At 25.9% G+C, this 26,961-nt stretch overlaps 5 protein-coding genes across 7 annotated transcripts; 2 read left to right on the forward strand and 3 right to left on the reverse strand.

The window, feature by feature from the left end:
• The first annotated feature begins 3,957 nt into the window (after positions 1-3,957).
• Positions 3,958-6,366, forward strand: LOC126905435 (uncharacterized). Of its 2 annotated transcripts, XR_007704000.1 has the most exons (3): positions 3,958-5,615; positions 5,885-6,069; positions 6,127-6,364. XR_007704000.1 is itself a non-coding variant. In XM_050685115.1 (2 exons), exons 1-2 carry the CDS (start codon positions 4,193-4,195, stop codon positions 5,962-5,964), a joined length of 1,503 nt encoding a protein of 500 aa, XP_050541072.1. In that variant the 5' UTR covers positions 3,958-4,192; the 3' UTR covers positions 5,965-6,366. The 2 variants fall into 2 exon arrangements, 1 of the variants encoding a protein (XP_050541072.1); XM_050685115.1 differs by having other exon boundaries at positions 5,885-6,366.
• Positions 6,367-9,762: 3,396 nt separating this feature from the next.
• LOC126905441 (uncharacterized) lies at positions 9,763-10,930 on the reverse strand. The gene is made up of 4 exons (XM_050685125.1): positions 10,751-10,930; positions 10,403-10,647; positions 10,126-10,228; positions 9,763-10,059 (listed from the first exon to the last, which is right to left on the reverse strand). Exons 1-4 carry the CDS (start codon positions 10,769-10,771, stop codon positions 9,868-9,870), a joined length of 561 nt encoding a protein of 186 aa, XP_050541082.1. The 5' UTR covers positions 10,772-10,930; the 3' UTR covers positions 9,763-9,867.
• Positions 10,931-11,612: 682 nt separating this feature from the next.
• Positions 11,613-18,868, reverse strand: LOC126905434 (ATP-dependent RNA helicase DHX30-like). Its single transcript, XM_050685114.1, has 17 exons — positions 18,712-18,868; positions 18,532-18,599; positions 18,227-18,468; positions 17,936-18,082; positions 15,673-15,733; positions 15,311-15,434; positions 15,037-15,247; positions 14,457-14,801; positions 14,227-14,397; positions 13,896-14,101; positions 13,307-13,511; positions 13,040-13,245; positions 12,727-12,965; positions 12,311-12,509; positions 12,065-12,251; positions 11,877-11,944; positions 11,613-11,797 (listed from the first exon to the last, which is right to left on the reverse strand). Exons 1-17 carry the CDS (start codon positions 18,768-18,770, stop codon positions 11,632-11,634), a joined length of 2,904 nt encoding a protein of 967 aa, XP_050541071.1. The 5' UTR covers positions 18,771-18,868; the 3' UTR covers positions 11,613-11,631.
• A 330-nt stretch (positions 18,869-19,198) lies between these two features.
• Positions 19,199-20,650, reverse strand: LOC126905439 (ciliogenesis and planar polarity effector 2-like). Its single transcript, XM_050685122.1, has 5 exons — positions 20,461-20,650; positions 20,133-20,239; positions 19,810-20,075; positions 19,617-19,753; positions 19,199-19,548 (listed from the first exon to the last, which is right to left on the reverse strand). Exons 2-5 carry the CDS (start codon positions 20,233-20,235, stop codon positions 19,323-19,325), a joined length of 732 nt encoding a protein of 243 aa, XP_050541079.1. The 5' UTR covers positions 20,236-20,239; positions 20,461-20,650; the 3' UTR covers positions 19,199-19,322.
• A 2,901-nt stretch (positions 20,651-23,551) lies between these two features.
• LOC126905440 (flightin) lies at positions 23,552-26,123 on the forward strand. Of its 2 annotated transcripts, none has more exons than XM_050685124.1 (4): positions 23,552-23,674; positions 23,783-23,977; positions 24,358-24,701; positions 25,907-26,123. In XM_050685124.1, exons 2-4 carry the CDS (start codon positions 23,810-23,812, stop codon positions 25,995-25,997), a joined length of 603 nt encoding a protein of 200 aa, XP_050541081.1. In that variant the 5' UTR covers positions 23,552-23,674; positions 23,783-23,809; the 3' UTR covers positions 25,998-26,123. The 2 variants fall into 2 exon arrangements, with proteins under 2 accessions (XP_050541081.1, XP_050541080.1); XM_050685123.1 differs by having other exon boundaries at positions 23,579-23,712.
• The last annotated feature ends 838 nt before the right edge of the window (positions 26,124-26,961 follow it).

Here is a 26,961-nt window from a genome sequence, read left to right on the forward strand (position 1 = left end):
ACATTTTTATAAATGGAACTTTGTCGATTTGAAAACATTAAATTTTGTAGCTAGGGAAATAAAACCGAACACGAGTATAGTAGCGGAAAATCTGAATCAATAATATCATTGTCGGATATAAAACAGGCGACGTGTAAGTTAAACATACAGAAATAAGTAACTCTTCTCTCGTAGTGGCCTCACATAAGTATAATAAGTAAACAATAGTAGTATCGGGTCAAAGGGTGGTTTATATTCTTTCTGAGATTTTTGAAGTCTCCCAGTTCTTTATATTTATTGTTGCGCTACCGAAGCTTTGAAAATAATATAAGATTACGTACGGCGTTGGATACAATTAGTTTAAGATCCTTATTTTTTACACACGAGTGTGTAGTAATCACGTGTAATGAGTTGTATATAAATTGCGACAGTAAGCAAATAATAAAAATAGTTTTTCTTGATTATTCCAATTGGATTTAAACATCTTATGAACAATTTAGATTACTATTTTTTTTTTTTGTGCACACTAATGATAGAAATTATTTGGATTTTTCAAAGTATTATAATATAAATTAAAAAAATTCGAAATTTATTTTAAATAATCCCTTTGAATTTACGCAAATCGACAAATAGTAGTTGTTTTTCTCTTGGATATTTCTCGACTTGATATTTTGATCTCTCATGTTTTAGCAACGCAGATAAATCTTGTAATATCGTCGCAAGAAGTACTGAGAGACTTGCTACCCTATTATTTTTTGCCTCTTTTATTTCTATATTAGTTCCATAGTAGTTATCCATATTAACTACCGTCTATGAAAAATATATTTAGACGAATATAATCTGTTATTTCAACATATAAAAACTATAATAGCTAGTTAACTTTAATAGATTTGCTTGAACACACTATACCATAAAACACATTAGCATTTAATGAGAAACAGGTTAATTTTGTGAATTTTGAGGACATTTGACTGCGTTGTTAGCATGAAAGGATATGCAATACCCTTATGAACTTGATGATGGCGAATCGACTGTCCGTAAATGAATCTCAACTTGGCTATCATAAATCAAACGTGTGCTTGATGTTCATTGTTGGAACCGACGGCCACGCTGCATTCAAAAGTAAAATGAAAAGAAACGATAAGAAAAATGTGTGTGTGGATATTCGGGTAAATGTCAAATTCTCTTTCATTGTAACGTCTCTGCAGCATAGGATTTTTTTTTTTCAGAGACCACAGCAAAACTTACAGCTGATTTTTATGAGTAACGTTAGAAAACTTATTTTACAATAGGTTTCACAACAGAGCTTTAATCAATGCTTTTGATTTGATTGCGAGTAACCCTATTGTTTCTATATCTCGATTACTTATTTATTATTTCTGACAGCAAATACAATCGAGCAACAATATCAAATCGTAATAGATATAATTTTCTCGAGTCTATTTTTCTAAATTCAACTTTTTTAAAGTTTTCAATGTTTTAATATACAATCAGAAACGAATCAGAAGGAAGTGGTGATAAGTGGTATTGCAGAACTTTGCCAATTTTATTTTATCGGTGTAATATTGTAAAAAAGTTTTCATTTACATATATTAGGTCCAAATGGATAAAAACGAGCTTTCCAAACAATACCCGTAAAATTAGTGATTTTTTAAATATTTATTTTTCTCATAGACCAAATGGCTTATTTACTTTGTATACAAGGTGGAGCACTGGAACGCCCGATTTTAATAATTAAATTATAATATGGAAATTATGTATTTTTAAGTATACATTCAAGATTGAATGAATACTAGAGAAAATATGGGGTTCGTCTTATAAAAGTAATTGTTAAATAATAAATAACTTTTAATTTAGTTTGTTTATAATTTAAAATACATTATAAATTAACTTTTATTCATTTTTTATTTTATAATTGAATAATTTTATAACTGAAAGTTTAATATCGGCCGTTTCAAATACCTATCCTAAATTCATATAGAAGTTGGCCGTTGAAAACTTTCAATTTTATTAAAATTTGCCAAATTTGTTTCATTTAGCTAAGTATAACTTTTTCAATATAACTAAAATCACAGTTAAAATTTTTAACAGTAATTTTAATTCTCTTTATTTTTATATGTATTTTATGAAAATCTAATCAAACCCCAAACTATAAGAACTATTCGAACGTAGCAACAAGCGCATATAAAATTATTCTTTTTCAATTTTCAAAAATGTTCCAGAACGTCTGTATCCTTTAAACCTTTATAAATTGAAACATTTTAAAATCTACTTCAAAATCAAAAATATAAAAATGTCTCAAGAACTTTTATTTTTTGAGTAATTGGTGGGAAAAGCCAAAATTTGTAAAATTTCCGTTAAAACTTTTCAATTTCTTTTTTTCTAATTTTTCCATATAAAAAATCGCATCGAAGCGCTTTTTCTAGTGTTGTTAAAATTTTAAATTACAAATAAGACGTGACTACCGTCTCAAGTATAGGTTTCATTCCCTTGGCCATATTTAAACCACCTTTGTTACTGTCACAACCTATACGTCAAACGGCATGTACATACCCTTAAGGCATCCTCGGGGAAATCATTAACTACCACTGGTTTGTTGTTGATTACCATGCCACTTATATTCCCTAGACGTGTCTACCGCAATCATATTTATTATAGAAATTGGCATAATATTAATTGCTGTTTCAAGAATACACAATTGTATTAAGTTTGCGGCTCTGTATAGGAACAGTCCGCTTAAATCATTTAAAATATCTCGAATCCCAGGTAAGTTTGTAATATACATATTTATACTAATGTTTCATAGTTATCTTATTATAATAAATTATTTATAATGATTAATATTTAATATTAATTATATTTAATATTGAAATTTCCTAATTTTGAAATTGTCCTAATTACTTTTAATACTTTTCTCAATACTAAATCATATTTATAATTGCTTACTTAATTTATATTTGTATTATTATTTTATTTTATGTAAATATTGAAAATGCTGCAATTTACATTTTATTTTTGGCTTGTTGTGTTAATAAATAAATAGTAATTATAATAATAATAATGACTTGCAATATGAATTAAAAATTCAATTTATAACAAAACCATACAAAAATTTTTATTGAGGCACAGACACCTCTATGATATTATACATTCGTTGTTTGTCTCATTAAATCAAGGATAGAATTTTATTTGTAGCAAATATAACAGTTATTTAATTTTTAAATATGTAATGTTTACTTTTGAAGAAGTTACAAAAAATTGTAATAAAATAAAATAACTGAGTAATTGAATTTTGAATTTAGAGCATAAAATTATTCCCTTCTTTGGTAACAAAACTTGTTACTATTATGAATTTTGTAATTTTAAATAAGAATCGTGTTATGAATTAATAATTATTCAACTAAGAGACTACATTTTTTTATACATGTTATAATATTACATTTATAGTTATGGTCAGGACTAGCAACGATGAATATTTGAGGGGTATAGACACCTCTTAGGACCACTACTTAAATTATTATTATCTGTAGCTTGTCCTTTTTTAAATCATTATTTATTTTACTTAATTCTACTTATTAATTAAATTTTTTGAAAAAGACTATTCAAAACAAATTATTTGTGAGGTTAAACGAGTTTTTACTAAAGAGAAATAAAAAAGTCGTTAAAATGTTTACATAGACTTTTATTGTAAAATTATTAATGACCCCACAACAAATGTTTGCGCAAAACCTTACAACCCTTTAAGTCAACTTTAATTCATACAGATCAAAATTTTTAACATGAGAGTAATGCCAAATATTCATTAGCTTTTAGGACTTCAGAAAACAGGATAATAACTTGTAAATGAAAGGAAAAATGTATAATGTAAACAAAGATTTTTCAGTTTTATAGATTATGATGAATAATAAGAAGAAAAATGTGTAGTAATTATAGATAATTACTATAAACAATATGATCTATTGTAAATAATAAATCATAATATTTAACATTCTCAAATTAACACCCTTACTATAATAATGAACAATTTTATACAATGATACTTTATAAGAAGGGGGCTAAGAGAGAAGTGATACGCATATTAGTAATTAAAGCAATAAAAATAATTAATTGTGAAAGTCATTGAATAAATAAAAGATACGATATTAACAGTGAAGCAGTTCATTACCATAACCTCGTCTGTACAATAAAAATTTCCATTTAAAAATATAAAACAATGATACAGAAGTATATACTTTTTAATATTTTTATTTTATATGGCTTTGTTTTGAGTGATAGTTTAAATACTTGTAGATTTAACAAATATATGCTTTATTACTTAAAAACAAAAGATGTTTATTTCGATAAAATGTTTTTATGCGAACCGTATTTTTATGAAAATTTAATAGAATACGAAGAAGACTTAAGATCTATAGGAAACGCCGTTTTACATATGGTGAATTATTTAAATTACAATCATCATGAGTTTGACAAATCACAAGGATTATTAAATTTAAATTTATATTTGAATAATAATCTTGGAACATTAATGCTAAGAACATATGATGGAGTAAATAATACTTTTTATACAGGAAATAATGAAAAAAATATATTAATTTCAGAATTAAAAAAAGCAAATAACAAATTAGTTGAAAGTATTACTTTGAGCATAAAATACGATTGTAAATTAAATAATACTAAAGCAAATACACCTTTTGTATTTCTTCGTGATCCTTTGGAAGAGCTCGATGAGTTGAATTATCTTTTACCTGAATCATGGAATTTAGATGCCACCAATTGTTTTTTCAACAAATCAGTGATGGACACATTCAATACTTTAGATCAAAGTGTCATCGATTTAAATTTCTTAACAAGTCAATTATGGTTGATTCCTTCATACTATCAAATACTTCAACCTAAATATATTTTATTTTACGATCTCTTTTCAAACAAGTTTTATGAAAATTCTCTAAACATGCTAAGAAGTATTATTTTAAAAGAAAACTTGGTTGATAATAAGGCAGCAAATATGATAATATTATTTAATATGGCTCAACGAGTCTTCGATACAACCTGCTTAAAATCTTTTCATCAACAAGTTTTAGCAGCTATAGTTCATCCTGTTTATTCATGTATTGGTTCATATGTACAAATCGTCAAAAAAATATTCTATAATGGAGAAGACAAATTTGCTGACGTAAATACGAGGGCCGAAATTTACGAACAATACATTAATGACAAAGGACAGCTGATTATTAAGGCGTTTGAATTATTAATATCAGCAAATATATACACTGGAAACGCATATTACCATTTGAGTGCAACTTTGTTTGAATTTAAAAAATTTGTTGAATTTCCAAACAAAAAATATTTACAGACTATAAAACCCAAATGGATCAATACGATTTATAATCGATGTTTTAACGTTATGTCACTTAGTCTTTTAAAATTCGAAAATGATGATTCTATAGAAGTAAAAAACAAAGAGGATTTCGAAGAAATGGTACTTAAATTAGGAAGAATAATTGTTGAGGTTGAAAATTACGTAAAAACTATTCAAGAATTGAGTTTAAAATATGAATCATCATTTCGTTTATTCTCCCACAATTACATATTTCAACATACAATTGAATGTAACATAATAAAAAATAACAAACATGGTAAGCAGGTATAAAATTTTATTTAAGTGTTCTGAAAGTTGTTAGTTTTCAACTTTTAAATGTGTGTAATTTAGTATATTGTATTTCAGTTTTTAAAAACATATTCAGCTAAATTTTATGCGTTGAAGTAATATTTACTTTATAAAAGCGTTTTTTATCGTATTATTGATAACTTTCATTGCACGAAGTGTAAGATTTTATTTAGTGCATAATTTTTCTAGCCCTAGAAATAATTTATACAGATATAATTAATATTATTTTTATTTTAGGTTATCATTTATTTTTGAACAAAGAATCAACATTCAATAGAAATCAAACTATGCAAGGAAATAGTAAATATATACTTTAGTGTAATTTATAAATAAATTATATTAAAATATAATGTTCAATTAAATCAATTAAGTAAAATAAAATTTATGAATCTTGATATCAAATGGAAATATTTCTGATTTAAGTACTGCGCTCAAATCTACATTATATTATTACTTCTTAATCAATAGTATTATTTCAGGAATTTTTTTGATTCAAGTCAATATTCTAAATCTATTGTATTAACGCAGAATTAGATGAAAGTTTACGCATTAAAGATGAGTAAAAATAGTTGCAAAAAAGTTTTCATGGAAGCTAGTCAATTATAAATTTCTAAATATGCCCATGATTTCTTAAATAACTTATATGAAAGAAGACTATTTAAAATTATATTTTATTTATTTATACATTGACGTCATTATAACAATGAAATAAAAATTTTAAAAAACATGTACAGAATATAATAATTTCCGTTTAAAAATAATTATATGTATTATTAAAAAGCGTTATTACAAAGATCTCATTGTCATATTTAATTACTCCATGTTGACAGATTCTTATGATTAATCTCACAGAAGATCAAGTTTATACTTAGAGTTACAATGGTTTTTTACTTAAATAATTAATTTCAATCACATTTAGTAATATAATGTATGTGACCTATACAGTTGAGTGATAATTACACTTTAATTCTACCCTCCCTGGTTTTTAATACTTATAAAAAGGCATGTTATTTCTATTATACACCACAAAGAAAAAAAGTAGTTAACTTGGCCACACTCTACAAAAACTTTATCTCAAGAACTTTACATAGAAATTAACAAAAACAACATGAATCGAATTTATTTTGTAAGTAAAATACTATTTAAATTAAACAACGCTATATAAATGTCTAATAATGAATAATTGATATTTAAAATATATTTATTATTTTGTTTTATATAAATTTCAAATTATTTTTATAAATCATATTTGTAGTATGACTTTCAGGGTGCTTCTTTATAAAAAAAACACAAAATTATTCATAAAATAAAAAAAATATTGGTATATAATTTTTTTATTAGTTTCTTTTAATTCCAATATTTTTTCAATATCAACCAAGAAGTATTTTTTATGTTCATTAATTATATCTTACAAGATTGTAAACATTATTTTTTTCAAATGGTAACGTACATAATTGACTAGTTTATTAATTATATAATTATCCAATTAAGAACTTTTGGATCAGTATTTCAAAAGTTCTAAACAATTTAAATATATGGTTGGAGGTTAGGCGTGAAAGCTGTTAAATTCAGATATTTTTGACCTCACTTCTCTTCCCGCTTAGGTATAATAATGTTAATAACTTCTGTAATATTGCTCTAAAAGTTATTATTGACTAAAAATTTCGTTAATTTAATCAATATATAATAAATAAACTAGTTAACTATATATGTTACCATTTGAAAAAAAAATGTTTACATGTTTGTAAGATATACGATATGAGCATAAAAAATCCTTCATGATTGATTATTAAAACCAACAAAAATATTATTTTTATTTTCGATTAATTAAGTGGTTCTTGATAAAAGAATCATTCTGTATGTTATCATACTCGATTATCGATATTCTTTCAGAATAAACCCTCAGATATTATTTTACACTTTATTAACAACATTTTGACGACATACTAGTTAAAAAACGTTGATATATTTTTATCCAATTCACAATTATTTTATCAGACAAAGTTGACTTCATTCGTTATAGCTTTTTCAAATTTAAAAGTTAATTACCTATAGCTGGAATAACTAAAAGATAAACATTTTTTAGTATAAAGTTAGAAATTATAAGCTTTAACGATTTTTTAAAATACATACATACAGTTTTGAACAAAAGTAGAATATATTTTACATAATATAAATTATATTTCACGGTTCTCAGCGTAAAAAAAATGTATGTTTTAAAAGACAATTCGAAAATTTTAAAAACACATTACTTAAACTTTGTGTTTTAGGTTACATTTATAGTGTTTGCTATTGCTGTTCACTCATTTGCATTACCGCAATTCCCACCAATGCCGTCTGAAATATCATCAGGATTTCCGTCAATGCCATCATTACCTGAACGTGGAATGATGGGTGACCACTCTATGCCCCATATGCCAGGAATGAGCATTGAAAAATTAAAAGATTTGAATCCAGTTAATAGAATGAGACGTGGATTCGAAAAAAATCAGGACTAACACTGAATGAAAAGTCAAATTATTTTGAATCATTACAAAGTTTTAAGTCTTTTAAACAAGAAAATTATAAAATTTAAATCGCTATAAAAAAATTAATTAAATTTTTTTTTAATACAGCAATAAAGCAAAGGTTTAATACATTTTTTTTTTATTTATCATACCTAATAATCAGGCAGGATTTTTAAACGACAATTGGAATACCCAAATCAATTTAACAGTTCCATTTATTTATATAGTTAGACTTTTAAAAATACATATTCTGTGGTTAGATAAAAAATGTGCTAACAATTTTTGGCCTTTAAACTTATCATTATATCATTAATATGAAATTAAATAAAAATTTTCAAAATATATTCATATCTTATATAGTTAATTTTAAAAAATCAGTTATTAATTATACTTATCCCAACTTAATACTAGCTATAATCTGAAAAAATTTTCTAATTAAATTCTAAAAAATTATTATTTTAATCAAGTTATAAGAGTTTTAACAACAATAAAAAAGTATTTATTAGTTAAAAAAAAGTTATTTAAATAGTTTAAAATGAATTCAGTAATGTTAAATTTCATTCCTATATATATATATATATATTAAAAAGCATTGACTTTATTCTATTTAAATATTAGCAGCTCATTAGACAATAGCATAATGATCCAGGATTTAAAATGGTGTGAAAAAATTATTATTACAATATTGAACTTTAATAAGAAATATGTTTGACCATTTATAAATATAAAAAACCATTTATAAAATATTTTTTATATTTATAAAATTGTCAACTATTAGAGTTATGAATTTAAAATGTATGATGAAAATAATGAGCCGTTTTATTTACTATTATCCTTTCTATTGTTACTCGATTTCTTTATTTAGAATACTAATAAATAGTATATAATTAAAAAGCTTACAAAATGAGCTTTTAAAATATATATTTTTAAATTATCAAAATAGTTAATATTCAAAAAATTGCTTATGAGGTAGAGCACTCAAATATTATTCATTTATTATATAAAGACACATAATAGTGTTTAGTAATTTTCAGCTGCAGATAAATTTTCTAACAAAACCAATCGATAAGAAAATAAAATATCACATTTTACTTTTTTTATAATCTCCATAAAATAACTTGATTTTGCTATAATAATTTCATGATATTTCAAGATTAACTCAAAAAACCGTCTTGTTTCTACTTTATTTGTAATTATATAAAATATTTTAGTATAATAAAGAAAACAAAATAAAAATTAGTCAAAATGAGTTTTATAATTTCCAATGATTTTAGCTACTAACAAGAATTAAAAGAAGTATCACATTTATAATATGTATTTTTTACAAATCTAATTGTCCAACAGTTAATTTATTTAATTAAAAATTCAATTTTTCATCAGTAATTATTTTAACTTATGGTTTTTTCTTTAATTAAAAGAGAAAACTTCAAATAAACTTTACAGTAAAATATAGACGTAGTTTTAATTTACTTAATGCGATCAAAATTAATAATTTGATATTGTAGGAATCTACAGCTCATTTTTTATTTTTTAATGAATTAAATATAACAGTGCTGAAAGTGTATTTTTTACTAATATACCAACTAATAATATAAAGATTAAGACATATAAATAATATTATACATATATTTAAGCAAACAAATTTATTAATGCTGCCTTTATCTAAATGAAAATGATGTTATAAATTATTATATATAACAAATTGTAATGATTCTACTTTTTCTTTTTTGATCCACCCATTTCTTCCAGCTGTTCTTTTAATGATTGAAGTTCATTGTCAGGTATATATTTTAATGTCTCGTGTTCCTCTGTATGTGGATGAATAGATACTGAAACTCCAACAGGCAGAGAATATTCAATAACTTCAATAAGCAAAGATAGCTTATTTGAAGGTACATCAACAACCTAAACATTTATTAAGAGATAAGAAAGTCTACAATAAGTTGATAATTATTTTATGCAGTTTCTAACCTGAATATTTCTTTCATAAACATTAAGGTTATATTGGGTTTCTACATTTTCACTATTTGGAACTAATCTCTTAACATTGATAATTTTTGGTGGTAATGCCCAACTGAAAAAAAAAATGTTACAAACAAAAACTAGCAAAACATGTTTATAATTATAATTTTGTAAAGGACTATTTCAAATACATAGTAATTGGTTTATAATAAACCACTTGATTACTCTGAAAATAAATGCAATTAAAAAAAAAAAAATGTTAAATGATGTTAAGATCAAAACTTACCCATTAGATACTTCAATATCCATATTTTCTGCTGTGGCATGAACAAATTTTTGAAATGACTCTAAAACAGCAAAGTCATACCCTTTTATCTGTACATTGATTTCTTCATATTCTGGAATATCAGGCTTTAGTCTGTCCAAATAATCTGGTTCATAAATACTGCTTAAACAACGAGTTCCAACACAAATATATAATTTTGGTTTATTATTCATTTTAGTTTGAGAAAACTTCATAAAATGTCGAATCTAAAAATATTGATAAATTCATTATGTTGACACTACAATTAAATTCAGTTTAAGAACAATTTTTCTTGAAACTACGTTAAATTAAGTAATATATTGTACTTACCAAATTTCTTGCTATAAGCATTTTGTAAGTTTATATCTTAATAAATATACCTTATATAAAAACGATAGCACTCGAACCAACGTTAAAGTATTCTTTATAAATTTTACAAAAGAAATAAAAATTAAAAAATATTTTAAATGCACTAAAAAATATAAATTATAATGATTACATTTTTTTTTCTCTGTTGTGTTTATTATCTGTTGTCATCTATTGATAACAACTATTATGATAACTGTTATTAAAATAGATTATCTCATTAAATTTAAATAAATAAATGGTTTCAATAAATTATGATCAACTAGGACTTAATAAAATATGATTTAATATCCAATATTTATCAAATTAATGATGATGATAATCGAACAATTTTTTTCAATTATTTATGCCTATATTTTAGGTATAGTCATATAGGAAGGAGTTAAGAACCACTTTATCAAACCATGCTTAAAAAATCTAAATTTTTATGTGTTAATTATAAACATTTTGCAGCTTTTAATATCAATCCTATATTTATATTAAATTTAATTAAAAGTAAAAGGACTGTCCTTTCCAAAAAAAATGTCTTAGCTATCAGTAGTTTATCATAAATTACAATTTCAAATTCATGACTAAAAATAATAATTAACTAACAAAGTTAACTCTCATTCTTTTTTTTCTTTTTATTATATTTATACATTTATATGTTTCCCATTAAGGTAACAAAAAATACAAGTACTTTATAATTTATTATAATTTCTCCTATATTTTTTTATTTAAAAATACAAAAAATAACAATTAAATCAGTTAAAACTTTAAGGCAACCAAATAATTTAACTGTAAAATTATGAAATTTAATATTAACAAAAAAAAAATAACAATCATATATAATGTCGAATATGTGTCTATTTCTTATTTACTAATGAGTTTAATACTGAACATAAGGAATCACGAAAATTTAAAATGACTTCATCTGACTCTTCAGTGATTTCATTATGGCCATATGTTTTCATAAGGTAATCTACTAAACTCCTAATAATTTGTCTTAACTCCATTAAATTTTGCCAATCACTAAAAAAAATATTTGATATGAATTTAAATTATGTTAACTTTTTAAAATTGGAAATAGAAAAATTTGTTTTGTAATTACCCTTTGGAACATAATAAATTGATTCGTTTCTTGTTTTTTAAATAAATAATACAATTATTGACACCATCCTAAATTAAAACAAAAAAATAATATATTATATTAGTTATAAAATAAAATAAATTAATTTTAAATTAAACTTAATTATAAAATAAGCTTTTCCTGATTTGTTATGAAACTATAAATCTTACATGTTTAAATGTCACTGGACCATTAAAAAATAATACTGCTAATATTGGATGAATGTAGGTGGTTTTATTTAACATTGCCATATCATGGTCTAGAGTTCTTCCTTCTCTATAGTAAGTTAACAACTCATTTTCCTGTGCTTTATTATAATTTACTGATTCTGAGTGCATTATAACTTTAATACCAGTACTGAAATTTAGTAAAACATAGACATTTTTTTATTGATATCAATAATTGACTTATATTACTCATTAATAAAAGTTGAACTTCTTTGTCCATTTGAACGCATAAAAAATCGTTTAAACACTAAATTTCCAAAACCAGAAACCAATACGGCTGGAAGTAATAAATCTATTGAATTTAATGAATTAACATCACAGTCAATTATGCTATTATTATCTATTAACATACTATTGAATAGATTTTGAATAAATAACTTTCTCAATCCTGTAAATTATAATATGATTTTAATTCTGTATTTTTCAAATTTTTTAATAATTTTTTATGTCATAATTTATTTATGCAATTTAAAATACAGAAAAATGATTCATTCAAGGAATTTAAACAAAATTGACATAAAGATTATTAAAACATTATATTAAACATAGTATGATTTCTAATAATTAAAAATATTTTAAAATATTAACAAAAATAATTGACTTACTAAAAATTAGTACAAGATTTGCTTCTGATAAAAAATTTTCTTTGCAAAAATCAATTGACTCCATCTTGTTTAAACTCTGAATTTTATTCCATTTAGAATATATTCTAGCTACAGCTAAATGATCACTATTTTCTGAATACTTTTTCTTTATCATTCTTGATTCGACTGATGTTGCATCTTTAAAAATATTTATATTACTTGATAAGTATGTTATAATTGTAAGTGTTGAGTCAAGACATCTAAAAGTTAACAATTTTTTTTTAATTTGTTGATTACATATTATTATATATACATTAATATATATTTTTTTTACTTGAAAAAAACTGAATTTACAAGAGCTTTTGATAAAGATGGATCAAAAGGGAAAGCTGCAATTCGTTTTCCAAGTGCTGTTAAACCTTCTTCTTTGTCTAAAGCACCAAGAAGTTTTAACTCTGCAACTGCTCCATCAATATTTTCTAAATTTGGAGGATTTAAAAGCTTGGACAATACTGACCTAGCTTTTTCATTACTATGTATCTATAATTAATATTTTATCTTATTAATCAACTAATTTTATTTTTCTAAAAGCTAACAGTACTTTTAAATTGAGAACAGTATGCTCAAGAGGAGTCATTTGAATTTCAGGAATTGGATACTCAGAGCATTGATTAAAACGCTCTAAGGAAAATAAATGATAACATTCACCAGGTTGAGTTCTACCAGCTCTGCCTCTTCTTTGAATTGCATTAGCTTGAGAAACCCAACTTCTATCTAAATATTTAATTCCTTTGTTTGCACTCCAACTAAAAATTAATATTTGTATTTCAAACCTTAATGTATATTACAAATAAGTCGTAATAAGTTATTTATAAATAAAAAATCAATAGCTTGAAGCTAGAAAAATCTATTTCACATTTTAGAAATATGCTACATAATCGAATTTATAAAAATGAATATGTAACAAGTAATATTTATTTAATTAAAAATTATTTCATAAAAAAATTTATTAGAATAAATATTGAATCTAGCAGGATTATTCGTATTAAAATGCTTTAAAAATAAAATAACTACTCAGAATTGATGAAAAATATGATGTATACTTAAATAATACTTTTATAATTAAAAAATAGCATAAAATCAATGGCTCATAAAATATGTTTGACATTTTAATAAAATAAAATTATTACCTTGAGACATTTTGCATACCAGTGTCCACTACATAAACAATATCATTGATTGTTATACTTGTTTCTGCTATATTTGTTGCCAATACAACTTTTCGTTTGCCCTCTTTTGCTGGTTTCATAATTTCTATTTGTTTTTCTGGTGTAAGCTTAGAATGAGCAAACTTAATTTCTAGACTATTTAAACAATTTTGAAGTATTTTGCTCACCTTAAATATTGAAATTATAAGAAATTAAACAATAAGAACATTATACAAATATAATAATAAATAAATAATAGATTAAGTTTATTCTATAATAATAATAGCATTTAAATTTACATCTATAAACTTACATCTATTATATCTTGCCATCCTGAAATAAAACATAAAATTGCTCCAGGAGGTTTTCTTTTGTCAATCCAGTTTATAACTTTAGCTACTAAAATTGGATTCCAAAAAGGTCGGCCATTATCTTGTTCAACAGTTGATTGCTGACCGATACCTAGTTCTTTCAAAAAAATTTCCTAAACAAATACTTTGATTGTAATTATGTTATTAAAAACAATATGTATGTGCAGCATACCGATAAAAAATTAATTTTTACAGGATAGGTTGCTCCTGGTATTGAAATAGATTTAGCATTATTTCCATAATATCTTTGAAAATGTTTAGCATCTAAAGTAGCACTCATAATGATAAGCTTTAGATTTTTATTAAGTTTCAATGCATTTTTAGTCAGCATTAACAGTATTTCTGTATTTATATCTTGTTCATGAGCTTCATCAATAATAACATGTGAAAATTCTTTTAGTTCTGGATCAGTTTGCAATTTTTGGAGTAATATACCACTTGAGGCAAAAACAATAGAACCTGGTTTCTTTGGAAGTATTTGATTCAGTCTTACTTGATAACCAACAACATCACCTAACTGTAATTTTTATTAAACAGTGATATACATATTTAAAACTAACAGACATAATAATGACTAACAAAAACTATGAACAAATTATAAATAAATTATTTTTTGAGTAACAAATATTTACTCATAAATTAAAACTAGATTATTAGTCTTGTCAAAAATCAAGTTCTAAATTTTTTTTTAAATAATCAAACCTAAAGGTTAAAATTTAAAAAATCTAATTAAATAAAAACTAAAATATTACTAATTCTGATCGTTCATCGGCTACACGTTGAGCAAGTGTTATTGCGCTAATTCGTCTAGGCTGTGTGATATAAATATTACAATCAGCTCCTTTTTTGTCTTCACTCCATTGCTCTATTATAAATTGAGGTACTCGAGTACTTTTTCCACACCCAGGTTCACCCTTTATAATTGTTACTTGGTTATTTTGAATAATTTCTAAAATTGATTCTCTATAAAATTTAAATTAATATTAATAACAATTCTAGCTTTTTAATTGTTTATATTTAACTTACTTATAATCATCTATTGGTAATTTTAATATTTTTATAGATTTTTTCATATATTTATTATACAATTGCTTATTTCTTAGATTATAATCAGTGTGTGAAAATTTGGGTAAAACAAAAAGAGATTCATCTAATTACAAAAATTAGTTAAAATATCATAATCAATAATTAAAAATACAATAAATATTAGACAGAATTTACAGAGTGGCACAAATCATAATAAAGACCATAAATTTAAAAAAACTTAATAACTTATTACAAATTGATCTTCAATAGAATTTTCTATAGCCGTAGATGTTCAAAATAAATTAGTACTTTTTAACACAAACTATATCCAAATATAAAATAATAATTTAAGCATAACATACCCTCAGATAAATTATCTATAACATTTTCATTAGTGTCTTCATTTATCACGGGTAAAACTTCCTAAAAAATAAGTGTGATTATTAATTTTTTTTCTTATAGAAGATCTTTGAGACTCAGTTGAAAAGATATTTTAACAATGTTTATATATATTAAAATTTAGTAAGAAAATACTTGTATTTTTTGTTTATAGTGGTTTTTGGTAAAAAATATAAAACTATTGTACCTATTCATATTAATGACTAAAAAAATAATTCTCATATTTTAATAGTTTACACTTAAATACATACCTAAGATTATAATAACATAACTTAAGTTATACATAAGAAATATTTTAACAACTCTCTTTAAACAAAAAACAAATCTTTATCATTATATTAATTATTTAAGAGAATATTAGTGCTATATCGCTTCCATAACTTTGTAATTATAGAATTAATAATAGAGTATAAACTTCATAATAAAAAAGGTATACAATATGAATTTATTAATTTCAAAAAAAATTAATATATTTATATTAATTAATATATTTTTATTAAAATAAAAAAATAATCAAAAAAATGTTATTAATAAAAAAACCCAGCACAGGGGGGTCGCGGCATAGTGGTGACGTAGCATAGATGGATCAAGTATAATGATATCTGACAGTGATTAAAATCACTATCATAAAAAACGCTTTGATGCAAATCTTTAGATAGTGTTTAATTTTTAAAAATTTGTGTATTATTCCAAAAGCTACATGATCTGCTAGTTCATTATTAATATCTTAATTAAGATAAAGTATGTCGAATGAAAAAGGGATTATTAAAAAATATTATTTCTCATAAAAAAATAATGTTGATCCATACACTTTTCAATATGTCATAGCATTATAAAGTTAAAAATGTAAAAAACAAAATTTTCACATAATAATAGCATTCGGTAGCTATTTTCACCGTGAAGATAAAATAAAGTCCGAAATTTTTTTTTCGCATAATAAAGTAGATTACATTAACTTTAATTTAAGATATAAATAAAAGTGTCAGACTTTCCGGAACAGTTTCAAAATTTAAGTTGTAAAAGTAAATTTTTTGTGAAAGAGTTGTCATTTTAAATCCCCCCCTGTGGGCAGGTAAAGGGTCAGATATAAAAAAAATATATACCAAATGATAGGTAAAGACATCATGCATCTATAAAAAAAAAATTATATTGATCCATACATCTTTCAAAAAGTTATAGCATTATAAAGTTAAAAATATAAAAAAGAATTTTTTTACAAAAATCGTATTTTTTTTATAAACTTTGATGTCTGTTTTCACCATGAAGATAAAATAAAGTCCGAAATTTTTTTTTTCCATAATAAAGTATATTACATTAGCTTTAATTTAAGATATATATAAAAGTGTCAGACTTTCCGAAACACTTTCAAAATTTAAGTTGAAAAAGTTCTACTTTTTACATGCATTTTTTAGATTTGAACCCCCCTCGTACATAAGGAAATAGTCCGATTTAAAAAAAACAGTATGTCAAATGAAAGATGTATATGAATACTACTCCTCATAAAAAAATTGTACTGATCCATACATTTTTCAAAAAGTTATAGCATAATAAAGTTAAAAATGTAAAATACAAAATCGAAAATTTTCACACAAAAATAGCATTCGGTAGCCATTTTCACCGTGAAGATAAAATAAAGTCCGAAATTTTTTTTTTGCATAATAAAGAACATTACATTAGCTTTAATTTAAGATATATATAAAAGTGTCAGACCTTCCGGAACATTTTCAAAAGTTAAGTTGAAAAAGTTAATTTTTTGTGAAAAAGTTGTCATTTTAAATCCCCCCTTGTGGGCAGGTTAAGGGTTAAATTTATGAAAAAAATATACCAAATGAAAGGTAATGATATTATGCATCTATATAAAAAAGAATTATATTGATATGTTTATTTTTAAAAAAGTTATGGCACTTTTAAGTAAAAAAAATTGAAAAAATTTCGAAAATTAGTGATTTTTAAATTCGTAATTTTTTTGGAGGTTTCCCCCATTTACGGGGAACGAGGGACTTTTTTTCAATTTTTGAGGGTAATGTCTTCAACTAGATACAATTTGTGAACTTTTGACGTATCATTGAAAGAAATCGGTTCGGTGAGAGCTGAGAAAAAGTGGTAACAGACACAAAAAAAAAAAAAAAAACACATCTTAGTAAAACCAATACCTTCTCAGCTTCGCATCGAAGCTAAAAGTAGACTCTATAATTTATTTTTAACAAAAAATATGTATTTACTAACTTGTCTATATTTTTTAAATAAATTTGAAATTAGTATGATGTCTTTTTCATTTAAATCTATTGATGTTACTGGAGAATGGGCAATATCTAAACGTTGCTTTTCTGTTACCAGAATAGGTTTTCCTTTTTTGTCAAGTTGATTCATTTCCTTAAAAAATTACAGCTTATAAAACATGGTTATTATTTTTAAATGCTTTAAAATAGACTGATAATTATTTAACATAAAAAATGTTTGAAAATTTAAAAAAAAAAGAAAATTTTTAAAGATTTAACGCATAAGATAATGTCTTACTTGGAGCCATTTTATTGCTTTTAATGATACAATTTCTGCAGCTTTTGTTTTGGATATGGCAGCACTTGTGAAGGCAATATGATTTGGCCAATTAATATTCAACTGACAATTCCACTCATTCTTTTTCTTTTGAAAGCTAAAACTATGTCCTTTTTTCACTTGTGATGAACGCTCAACTTGATTAAAATAATTTGATACTACATTCCGTGGTGATGTGAATGTTCTTCTTAACTTTTTTATGTCTAGTTAATACAAATAAAGATGTATCAGTTGTTTTACATTAAAACATTCACATCTTTTTTTACCTTCTTCCGAAATTATATAGGGCTCTGTAATTATAGATGTTTGAGGAACAGCAAGTTTTCTAATAAATCTAAAAATGATAGTAAATTAATGATTACATATAGTTCAATATAATTTTATGAATAATAATGTTAATGAAAAAAGGATAAAATCTCTAAATATCGCATATTATGTTAACTTACAAAGTTGATGGTACCCTATAAAATTTTCTTACACCTATTAAAGTTTGAATGCACAACATTTTAAGAATGTTAATAATAATTACTAATATTTAATAAAATAAAAAAAGTTCATTTTACTTGAATGAACAAAAATTTAATAGTAAATTTTTATCACAATCATGCCGGGATACTACTAATCAATTTAAGATAAGAGATATCACTAGTTCTTTTTTCACTAAATTGATACTAACTCGTGTAATTTATGTAACACTTATTCTAACATAAAGTAATATTACTGTATGGTTCAAAATATGACATACTTGCGAACATATACATTTTGAATTACTAGAATATCAGTACTAGATCATTTGATAAAATTAAAGTAAAAATTGGTTTATTTTTCATTGTATCAAGAAAAATAAAAACACTTGAGTACATTAATAAAATATTAATCAGAAAATTATAACTTTATATTTATAAAAATAATATTCACACACTCATCAACAATACTCTCTCGTACAATATTTAAAAAAAATTGAGTATCAATAAAAATAATAGAAATTTAGTCTGTTGAATAAGTATAGATACAATCAATTTATTATAAAATTTATGTATTTAATATTAACTGAAAATTATACAATTTGTGATGAATTTATTTCTTGACTAAGAATATAATTTTGATCTCTAATCCACAGTTGCTCACAAATTACATTTAATGTAAAATATGTAAGATCGATTTCATTTTGATCGTAATTACCAACAGTTTTATTTATTTTGAGAATGTTTATTTTTTGAGTGGCTTCAAACTCCTCAATGTCAGAAACTGTAACTTTTGCAGTAAAATCACCAGGACAATATCTAATTAAAAAAATGTATAATTTATAAATATAATTTTAATTAATTTTAATACAATAAAAATACATTACTTAGTTCCAATCACAATAGGAGCAGGATTACTTTTATGATTCATAAATGTAGGAAGATTTGTTGAAATATTATCTAATCCACTTGGATCGTTAAATGAAAATATGAATATTATTGCATCAGTTTCTTCAGTACAAGCCTAAAATTATGAACATTAAAAATAAAATTCCAAATATTATCCAGCATTATACTTACTGGCAATATATGACCAAACTTCTTTAAATCCCTATCACCTGTATCCCAGCATTGAAGTCTAAATAAAATTGTTCTATCCCATACTTTAGCAGGCCAGTAAATATTAGTTTTACGAATTCCTCGTGTTTCTATATACTCTTCATTAATTTCTGGAGCTCCTGCTAACCTAGCAATTGTGGCAGATTTTCCTGTTCCACTTTTACCAACAAAAAATAGCTTGTAAGATACTTCTTCAACATTTGGTAACAAAGGCCGCTCTAATATTCCTTGAGAGTAAAGTAAAAAATTTGAAAAAACTATTTATAGAAAGAACAAAAAATTACCAAATAGCTTTCTTCCATTATTTTGTGGATTGTAAAAATGTTGCATGATAGTTTTACCTTCAGCTGTATTTTGCCAATCAAGTTTTACAATAGTACCCATCATTTTTCTAAGTATAAGATAAAATAACCTAATTAGTGAAATTATTACCATTTAACAGCTGCATTCTTAAACAATACTTATTTTCAAGTTAATAAAAATTTCTTCTATAAATTATTTTGGACATAATAATAGTAGTTAATAATTTAAGGTGAAAAGTGGTTAGCTAGTCTTTTTTAATATGAATACGAGCATTTTCTTGGTAAAACAGATATACACATTTATTTTTACCTTGTTAGTATTATCTTATTCAAAGCTGTACATGGTTCATATTCTTAATTGCTCAATCCATTTCTGTTCTTACAGTTTTTACACAATTATAATGGAATCATTTTAATTAATAATTTGCATATTAATATAAATCTTTAATTAGCTTATAACTCATGGTAAAATTTTAATAATTTGATTTAAATATAAAATTGAAATTNTTTAATAATAAAACATATATTTTAAATAAGTGGCGCCCTCTAGCGGTGTATTTGAGTTTTATATGTGATAAGGAATTGCTATGTAGGAATTGCTAACTTCACAGTCGTGTAAATTCAAATTATATATAGATGTTTACATATAACACATGTACTCTTAGATTGTAAANTATTTATCCAATCATGAATTATATGTGATTTGATAACGTGATAGTACTTATGGTGTATCAACAGGTTGGGTACTTAATATATACATTTTTAAAGTAAAAAGCACTGTCTTTTATTCAAATAGAATACTAATTAGCGTTATATGAAGAATGTCTAAGCATTATTTTAGTAGGACAAAAAATACATTATGATTGAAGAGTCCAACACAATAATCAGTTGCCAACACTTTTTTCGAAACATATGTTTTTGATTTTCCTTACGGAGTATAATTTTAAATTAAAAACTTACCAAGTATGGCAGATGGAAAGGAGAGAATTTAGAAAAAAAATAACAAAATTCAGATCTTCTCGCAAGATTAATAGGAAATTGTGACAAAATCTGTTTCATGTCTCATTTAAAAACTGACCAACTGTTAAGTGATACGAACAAAAGAAACATTGTTGCTCGTAAAATTAGAATTGAAGTTTATTAACTAAAGAAATAGCAAACTTGGCCACAATGTAAATATCACTACTTTAACAGACCAATATATTAATAATATATTATAATATATATGGGAAGAGGGTAGGAACCTAGTCATTTGTGACGTCCAATAGCGTAACACAGAAAGGTACTAATCGTAAGTTAGTCCATGTCATAGTGTTAGTTAATAGAATTTAAGTAACTTATTATCGGCTCTGGTTAAAGCAAATTACTTGAGTTCTTAATAAATTGGGAGAACTGATGTAAAACAAAAATTGTGTTGTACGAATAAAGTCGCTAACAAACAACAATAATAAATTCCAATCCTAGCGACGCATTTGTCGGCAGTTACAGTGATCTTTGATAAACTTTAATTAAAATTGTAATGCAGTTACACATTAAACATACAACATGAGTTATTCATTAAATGAAAGAACGACTCCTTTGTAACGGCTCCATGACATGGTATTGAACCGCAGCCGTCAGTATACAATCTGGCGGCGGTTAGATATCTCTCACAATATTTTCGGTACGACATGTCACGACCGATATCCACTTCTTGGACAACGCAACCATTTCTTGATCGCGTTGTCTTATTTTTTGCCGATTGTTGGGCAGACGACGAATGTTGTTTCTTAAAGTAAAACATTGTCTCATGAATCCCTGGTACAGATTTTTCATTCATTTTGGCGTCTAACGTAGCACTTCACCTCTAACATCTAATGGAAATTGTGTTGCCTATAAAAATCTCCTAATGTAATAGTCATTTCTTTAGATATTAAAATAAGTATGCTCTCGTTTGCAGTTGTGGCCATAAAAAGTCAACTATGTTGAACTTCTAACTATTTTATTAATGATTTTTATAATTGTAATATTTCATCATACCAGCATATAAATAAATTTACTTACATTTCATTATTTATAAATCCAGTACGGTTATGTGTAAAAGAGTATAGACTAAAAAATTTATTTATTTGAACGCATTTAAAAGAGCAAACATAAGGTTTAGTCCTCTCGCGCTTGTTATCAATAATTGATTTTTAGACGAAAAACAATATAATATATTGTTTTTATTATATTTTTATATTTTTATATTATATATTGTATAATCAAATTAACTAAAAAATTGTAGATTTTTTTTTAACTAGTGCGTGTTTAACAAAATAATTATTATTGTCAAACATTGGCACAAACTTGTATACTCCTTCAAAGCGGGTGTATTAATAAATTGTTCTGTAGGTTAGTTATTATAAAAATTAATGAAGAAATTAATTCAAGGTTGTTTAAAAATAGTAAATGTGTTAATGTTGTAATAATTTATGAAATATATAATATTTGATCATATCGATAAAAATAGTTGCGGGTTTTTTATGTTTTTTCATAAAAATATGACTTATCATATCTTACCTAACTGTTCAAGAGTCTTAGAGTACTTTTTTGTAAGTGGTATTTTTTAATAAGAACCTACAGTATTCCAAGTCAAATACATAGTCAGAATTGTATACTAGCTGAGAGACTAAGAGAAACTTTCACTTTTTCTTCGTTATACTAACAAGTTTTAACCTGATAATTATTATACAATTTTGACAATTTTTGGAGTTCAGAGCCTATGGATCCCCTCCATGCTCCGAGTATAAATGATGTTTATATTTTTTTCAATACCAACAATGTTTACAGTTTGTTTCTACTTCACAAAACGCTTCTCTTTAAAATTTATAACTATGTTGATAGTTTACTTAACACTTAAACTTATAGTTCAGATTTAGTAACGTTACATTTCGAAATTCAAAATGGATATTTTAAAAATATCTCGACTTTTTGTGTTATTTTCATTTATTCTCGCGAATTAGAAACCCACTTGGCTTCATTTCTAAGTCATGCCTTTGTTTTGTTTATCGTTACCATTTTTTAGCTTTGTATTTATACAAATATTGTTATATTTTCATCAAAAACGTAGCCAGTTGCTTTATTTTGACAACGAAAACAAACAAGTTATGAGTGAATGAATTCACATTATCATCTAGGCCCTGACGTATCAAACACCAATTGGTTTCTTCACCGCACCAAAATATTGGCATTGTTCATCATTGACAATGACAATTAGGACACAACGGTCGAGGCGACAATAAAATTTTATCGGCGCCAAAAAAAAGTCAATTCAGATCTCTTATATCGGCAATCGAATTCTCAGTGGTTCCCAAACATTGTGATTGCCACACTGAATAAGATTGGCTGCCGTAATATTTGTTTAACCAAACCTGACATTTTGGGCACAGACCATGCTCACGGCCACTAGTGAATTATAAGTGGTGCTCGCCAAAGGGATAATCGGTACATTTAGTAAGCTGATCGTAGTCGGTGCCCAGCTCGATCGGAATTCGCTCGTCGAGGTTCGTGTGTGTTTATATTGTTTTCTGACCATATTTCAGTGAGACATTCTTTGTTCAGAAATAAATCTAATTTTATTCTCCCAGAATAATATATATATATTTTTTTAGTTGACTTAATTGTCCTGCCTGTGTACCATGGCTGACCCAGACGTAGCGTGGTCGTTCGATGACTTTGAAGACACTTCGGCGGCGACAACCGACGCTGTCGAAGACACCGAGGAAACGGCACCTGCCGATCAACCGGCCAAACAAGTCGAGGCTCCCAAACCGCCCGCAGAATGGAGAAAAACTTACAAAAAATATGTGAGTACCAACATTTAATGATTATATTGAAAACGTGTTAACATAACGACAATTATTTTCTAACTGATAATTAAAAATAAATTTACTGGTACCAATCGTTATTTTTTCTTCGATCCAGACGAACATTTTTACCTTCTATAGACACTTTCATGTCCCGTGACATTTTCGAGGTCTTTTTTGTGAGCTTCGTGCTCATCATTGACAAAATTCATCCAATTAAAAATAAATCGATGCGTTTTCAAAAGAAATATTTTTCGATTACACGTGCGATTTACCTATTTGGCTGTAAGATAACGAAAACAATATTACACACGACAATTGTTTAATAACAAAACTATGAGCAGACATTGCATAAATATACACGACGTGTGCTTTTGTAGATCGAAGAAAAGGACGCGCGTAAGATCTTCAGGCATTGGGCCCGACCAACGAGGCTTCAGTACAAGATCTTGTACGATTACCAGCATAACTATTATGATGACTACATAGCGTACATGGACAAACGGCAAAGAGGTGTGTACGACCCAGTGCCACCACCGCAAACGTGGGAAGAACGTGTGCTGAGGAACTGTACCAAAGACGGCCGTCGACTCTCTGCCTTTGACTACCCACCCAACAGGTCCAAGCTCAATGACTACGCCGTTATCCCGTCTATCTGCCGGGCAGATCACGATAAGCACTATTACTACAGGCAATACTACGACTACCTCATCGGAACGCCATGGTAACTTCTTTACGTTCGCTTTAACATACAAACCGATCCACTCGAAAACGATTTTTCTTTAAATTCAAAGTACCTTCTTAAAATACCATAAATATTCACTTCTATTGTAAACATGTGTTTTCGAATATGAGTAAATTTATATATAAACTCCTGGAAAAATGTTGTATTTGGCCGATGAAGTAAAGAGTATTTACTTCGCAAAAAGATTTGGGCCCTAGTTCGAACTTAGCCTTCATATTATTATTTATAGCGAGACAAACTAGTTGTTCAAAACGTGATTTAGACCACCTAAAACCCGGAAGTGATACTATCGAACTCATATCTAGGTCCAAAAATAGGAAAATAAATCAAACAAAAAATGCACTTCATTTAGATTTTTATTAAATTAATTTTAAATAACAAATTTCCAATTTTCACGATCAGTATTGTGAATAGTTTTTTTCTGATTCATTAAGAAAGAAAGAATAAAAAAAAAAATTATACCTTATTCATTGAAAATCGATCTAAATGAGATTATAAATCAAAAAAACGTTACCTTAACTGAATTCAAATAAAAATAACCAACTAAATGGTCTTTCAATATACAGGTTGATACATTAAGGATAAGACACTCATTTTCTTGGAAATTATTGAAACTTTCGTCAATGAAAATATTATTTTATTTAAAAAAAAGTCTAGAATAACATGTAGTTAATTATTTTTTCGATCCAACAGGGAAAACCTAAAGTTTGATTTCCTTAAACTGTAACCCATTTTAATAGTTTAACGATATGATAGAGAAAAATTCATACGATTTCGTTCTTATAAAATTTATTTTTTCTAATCAACTGTTAGCGTTTTATTATTGTATAGAGATTTGGTTTAAAAATACACAAGTTTTATCATTAATTTGGTTTTTATAATACTGAAAGCAACAACAATCCGTTACGATTTGGCGACGAAATAATTTCTCACTGCGATCATTAAATGAAACAGATTTTTCTGAGTCTAAATTTGTACATTGGGTGTTTTAATGATTTCCACAATAACTTCACGTGCTTTTTTGCTGGGAATCATGTTCTGTCCACAAAAGCCTACAGTTTTGTTGTCAGGATTAAACTTTTCCAATATTCTATGACTTTTAAAATGACCATTTTTGTTTTGTACTAAACCTGGTTGACTGTTTGAGTGAAAAAGTAATTAACATGTAGTAAATTATGTGACAGGGTAACCGTATCGACTCTCGGACGCAATCCAAACTTACTGGAAGTGCCAAGACCGACTATCAAAGACCGATTGCACGCCCAGAACATCTGATGTGCCGGAAAGCGACCAGACAGATACATTATAGACGAACGCATCCTGTTGTATTCTACACTCGCACATGTATATAATCACCTGCAACTCAATTAAATAATAAATACACGTTAACTGTTTCTGTAATCAACTTTTTTTATTTGAGTACAAATTATAATTTAAACGAAAAAATATCTATTTAAGCATTACAAGTGTACGCACTTTGTCACGTCATCGTTTTATGTACTTTTACTGCGCTGTGGTATACGAGATGCATCTAATGCCAAAGTCGTCGACAGTATCTAAACTAACTCACCACATGGTGCGACATTATAATCCCGTACGTTTTTAATAATGCAGGTACGGTGTCCAATTCGCGGCTCATCCGAGCGACCAATCACCGTTGCGACTAATCATTGTTGCGATCATCACCATTGCGTAACTGTTGTCCCACAAACGACAAATCGCTACGAACGCGTAGAAATTACACGTACGGAAAATTGTGGCCGAGACGAGCCGCCGGACACTTTTTAGACATAACCTTTAAAAATTCGTCGTGCTCAATTTTGATATTTGCCGCGAAATACCGAAAATAACAACTATTTAACTGATTGCGCGAGTGAAAAATTTTAATCTTGCGAATTTCGAACAAACACATTGCGAAGTAGTAGGGAAGCACAATTTGTATTTTTATCAAAAGATATCCACACGAGAGCTTAGTTAGGAGTCCCATGCTAAAATAATTTCTTGTTTAAGATACGATTAGGAGAGAGAATAAATAAATGTTTTTTATACTCCAATGGCAACACGTATGCTTCGAGATGACAATTTTCACTAAAAACTACTCAATAAATCATAAATCAATAAAAACAAAATGCTGAAAAGTCAAATTTTTTGGATTTCCTCTGGCTTCTATTTAGCTGGCAAAGTAAATTCCAACTAAATGATACAAATTATATATATTAAAATAACATTAGTAACATGG

Source organism: Daktulosphaira vitifoliae, unplaced genomic scaffold (genome assembly GCF_025091365.1).
Source record: "Daktulosphaira vitifoliae isolate Bord-2020 unplaced genomic scaffold, ASM2509136v1 Scaffold_4, whole genome shotgun sequence".
Lineage (NCBI taxonomy): Eukaryota > Metazoa > Arthropoda > Insecta > Hemiptera > Phylloxeridae > Daktulosphaira > Daktulosphaira vitifoliae.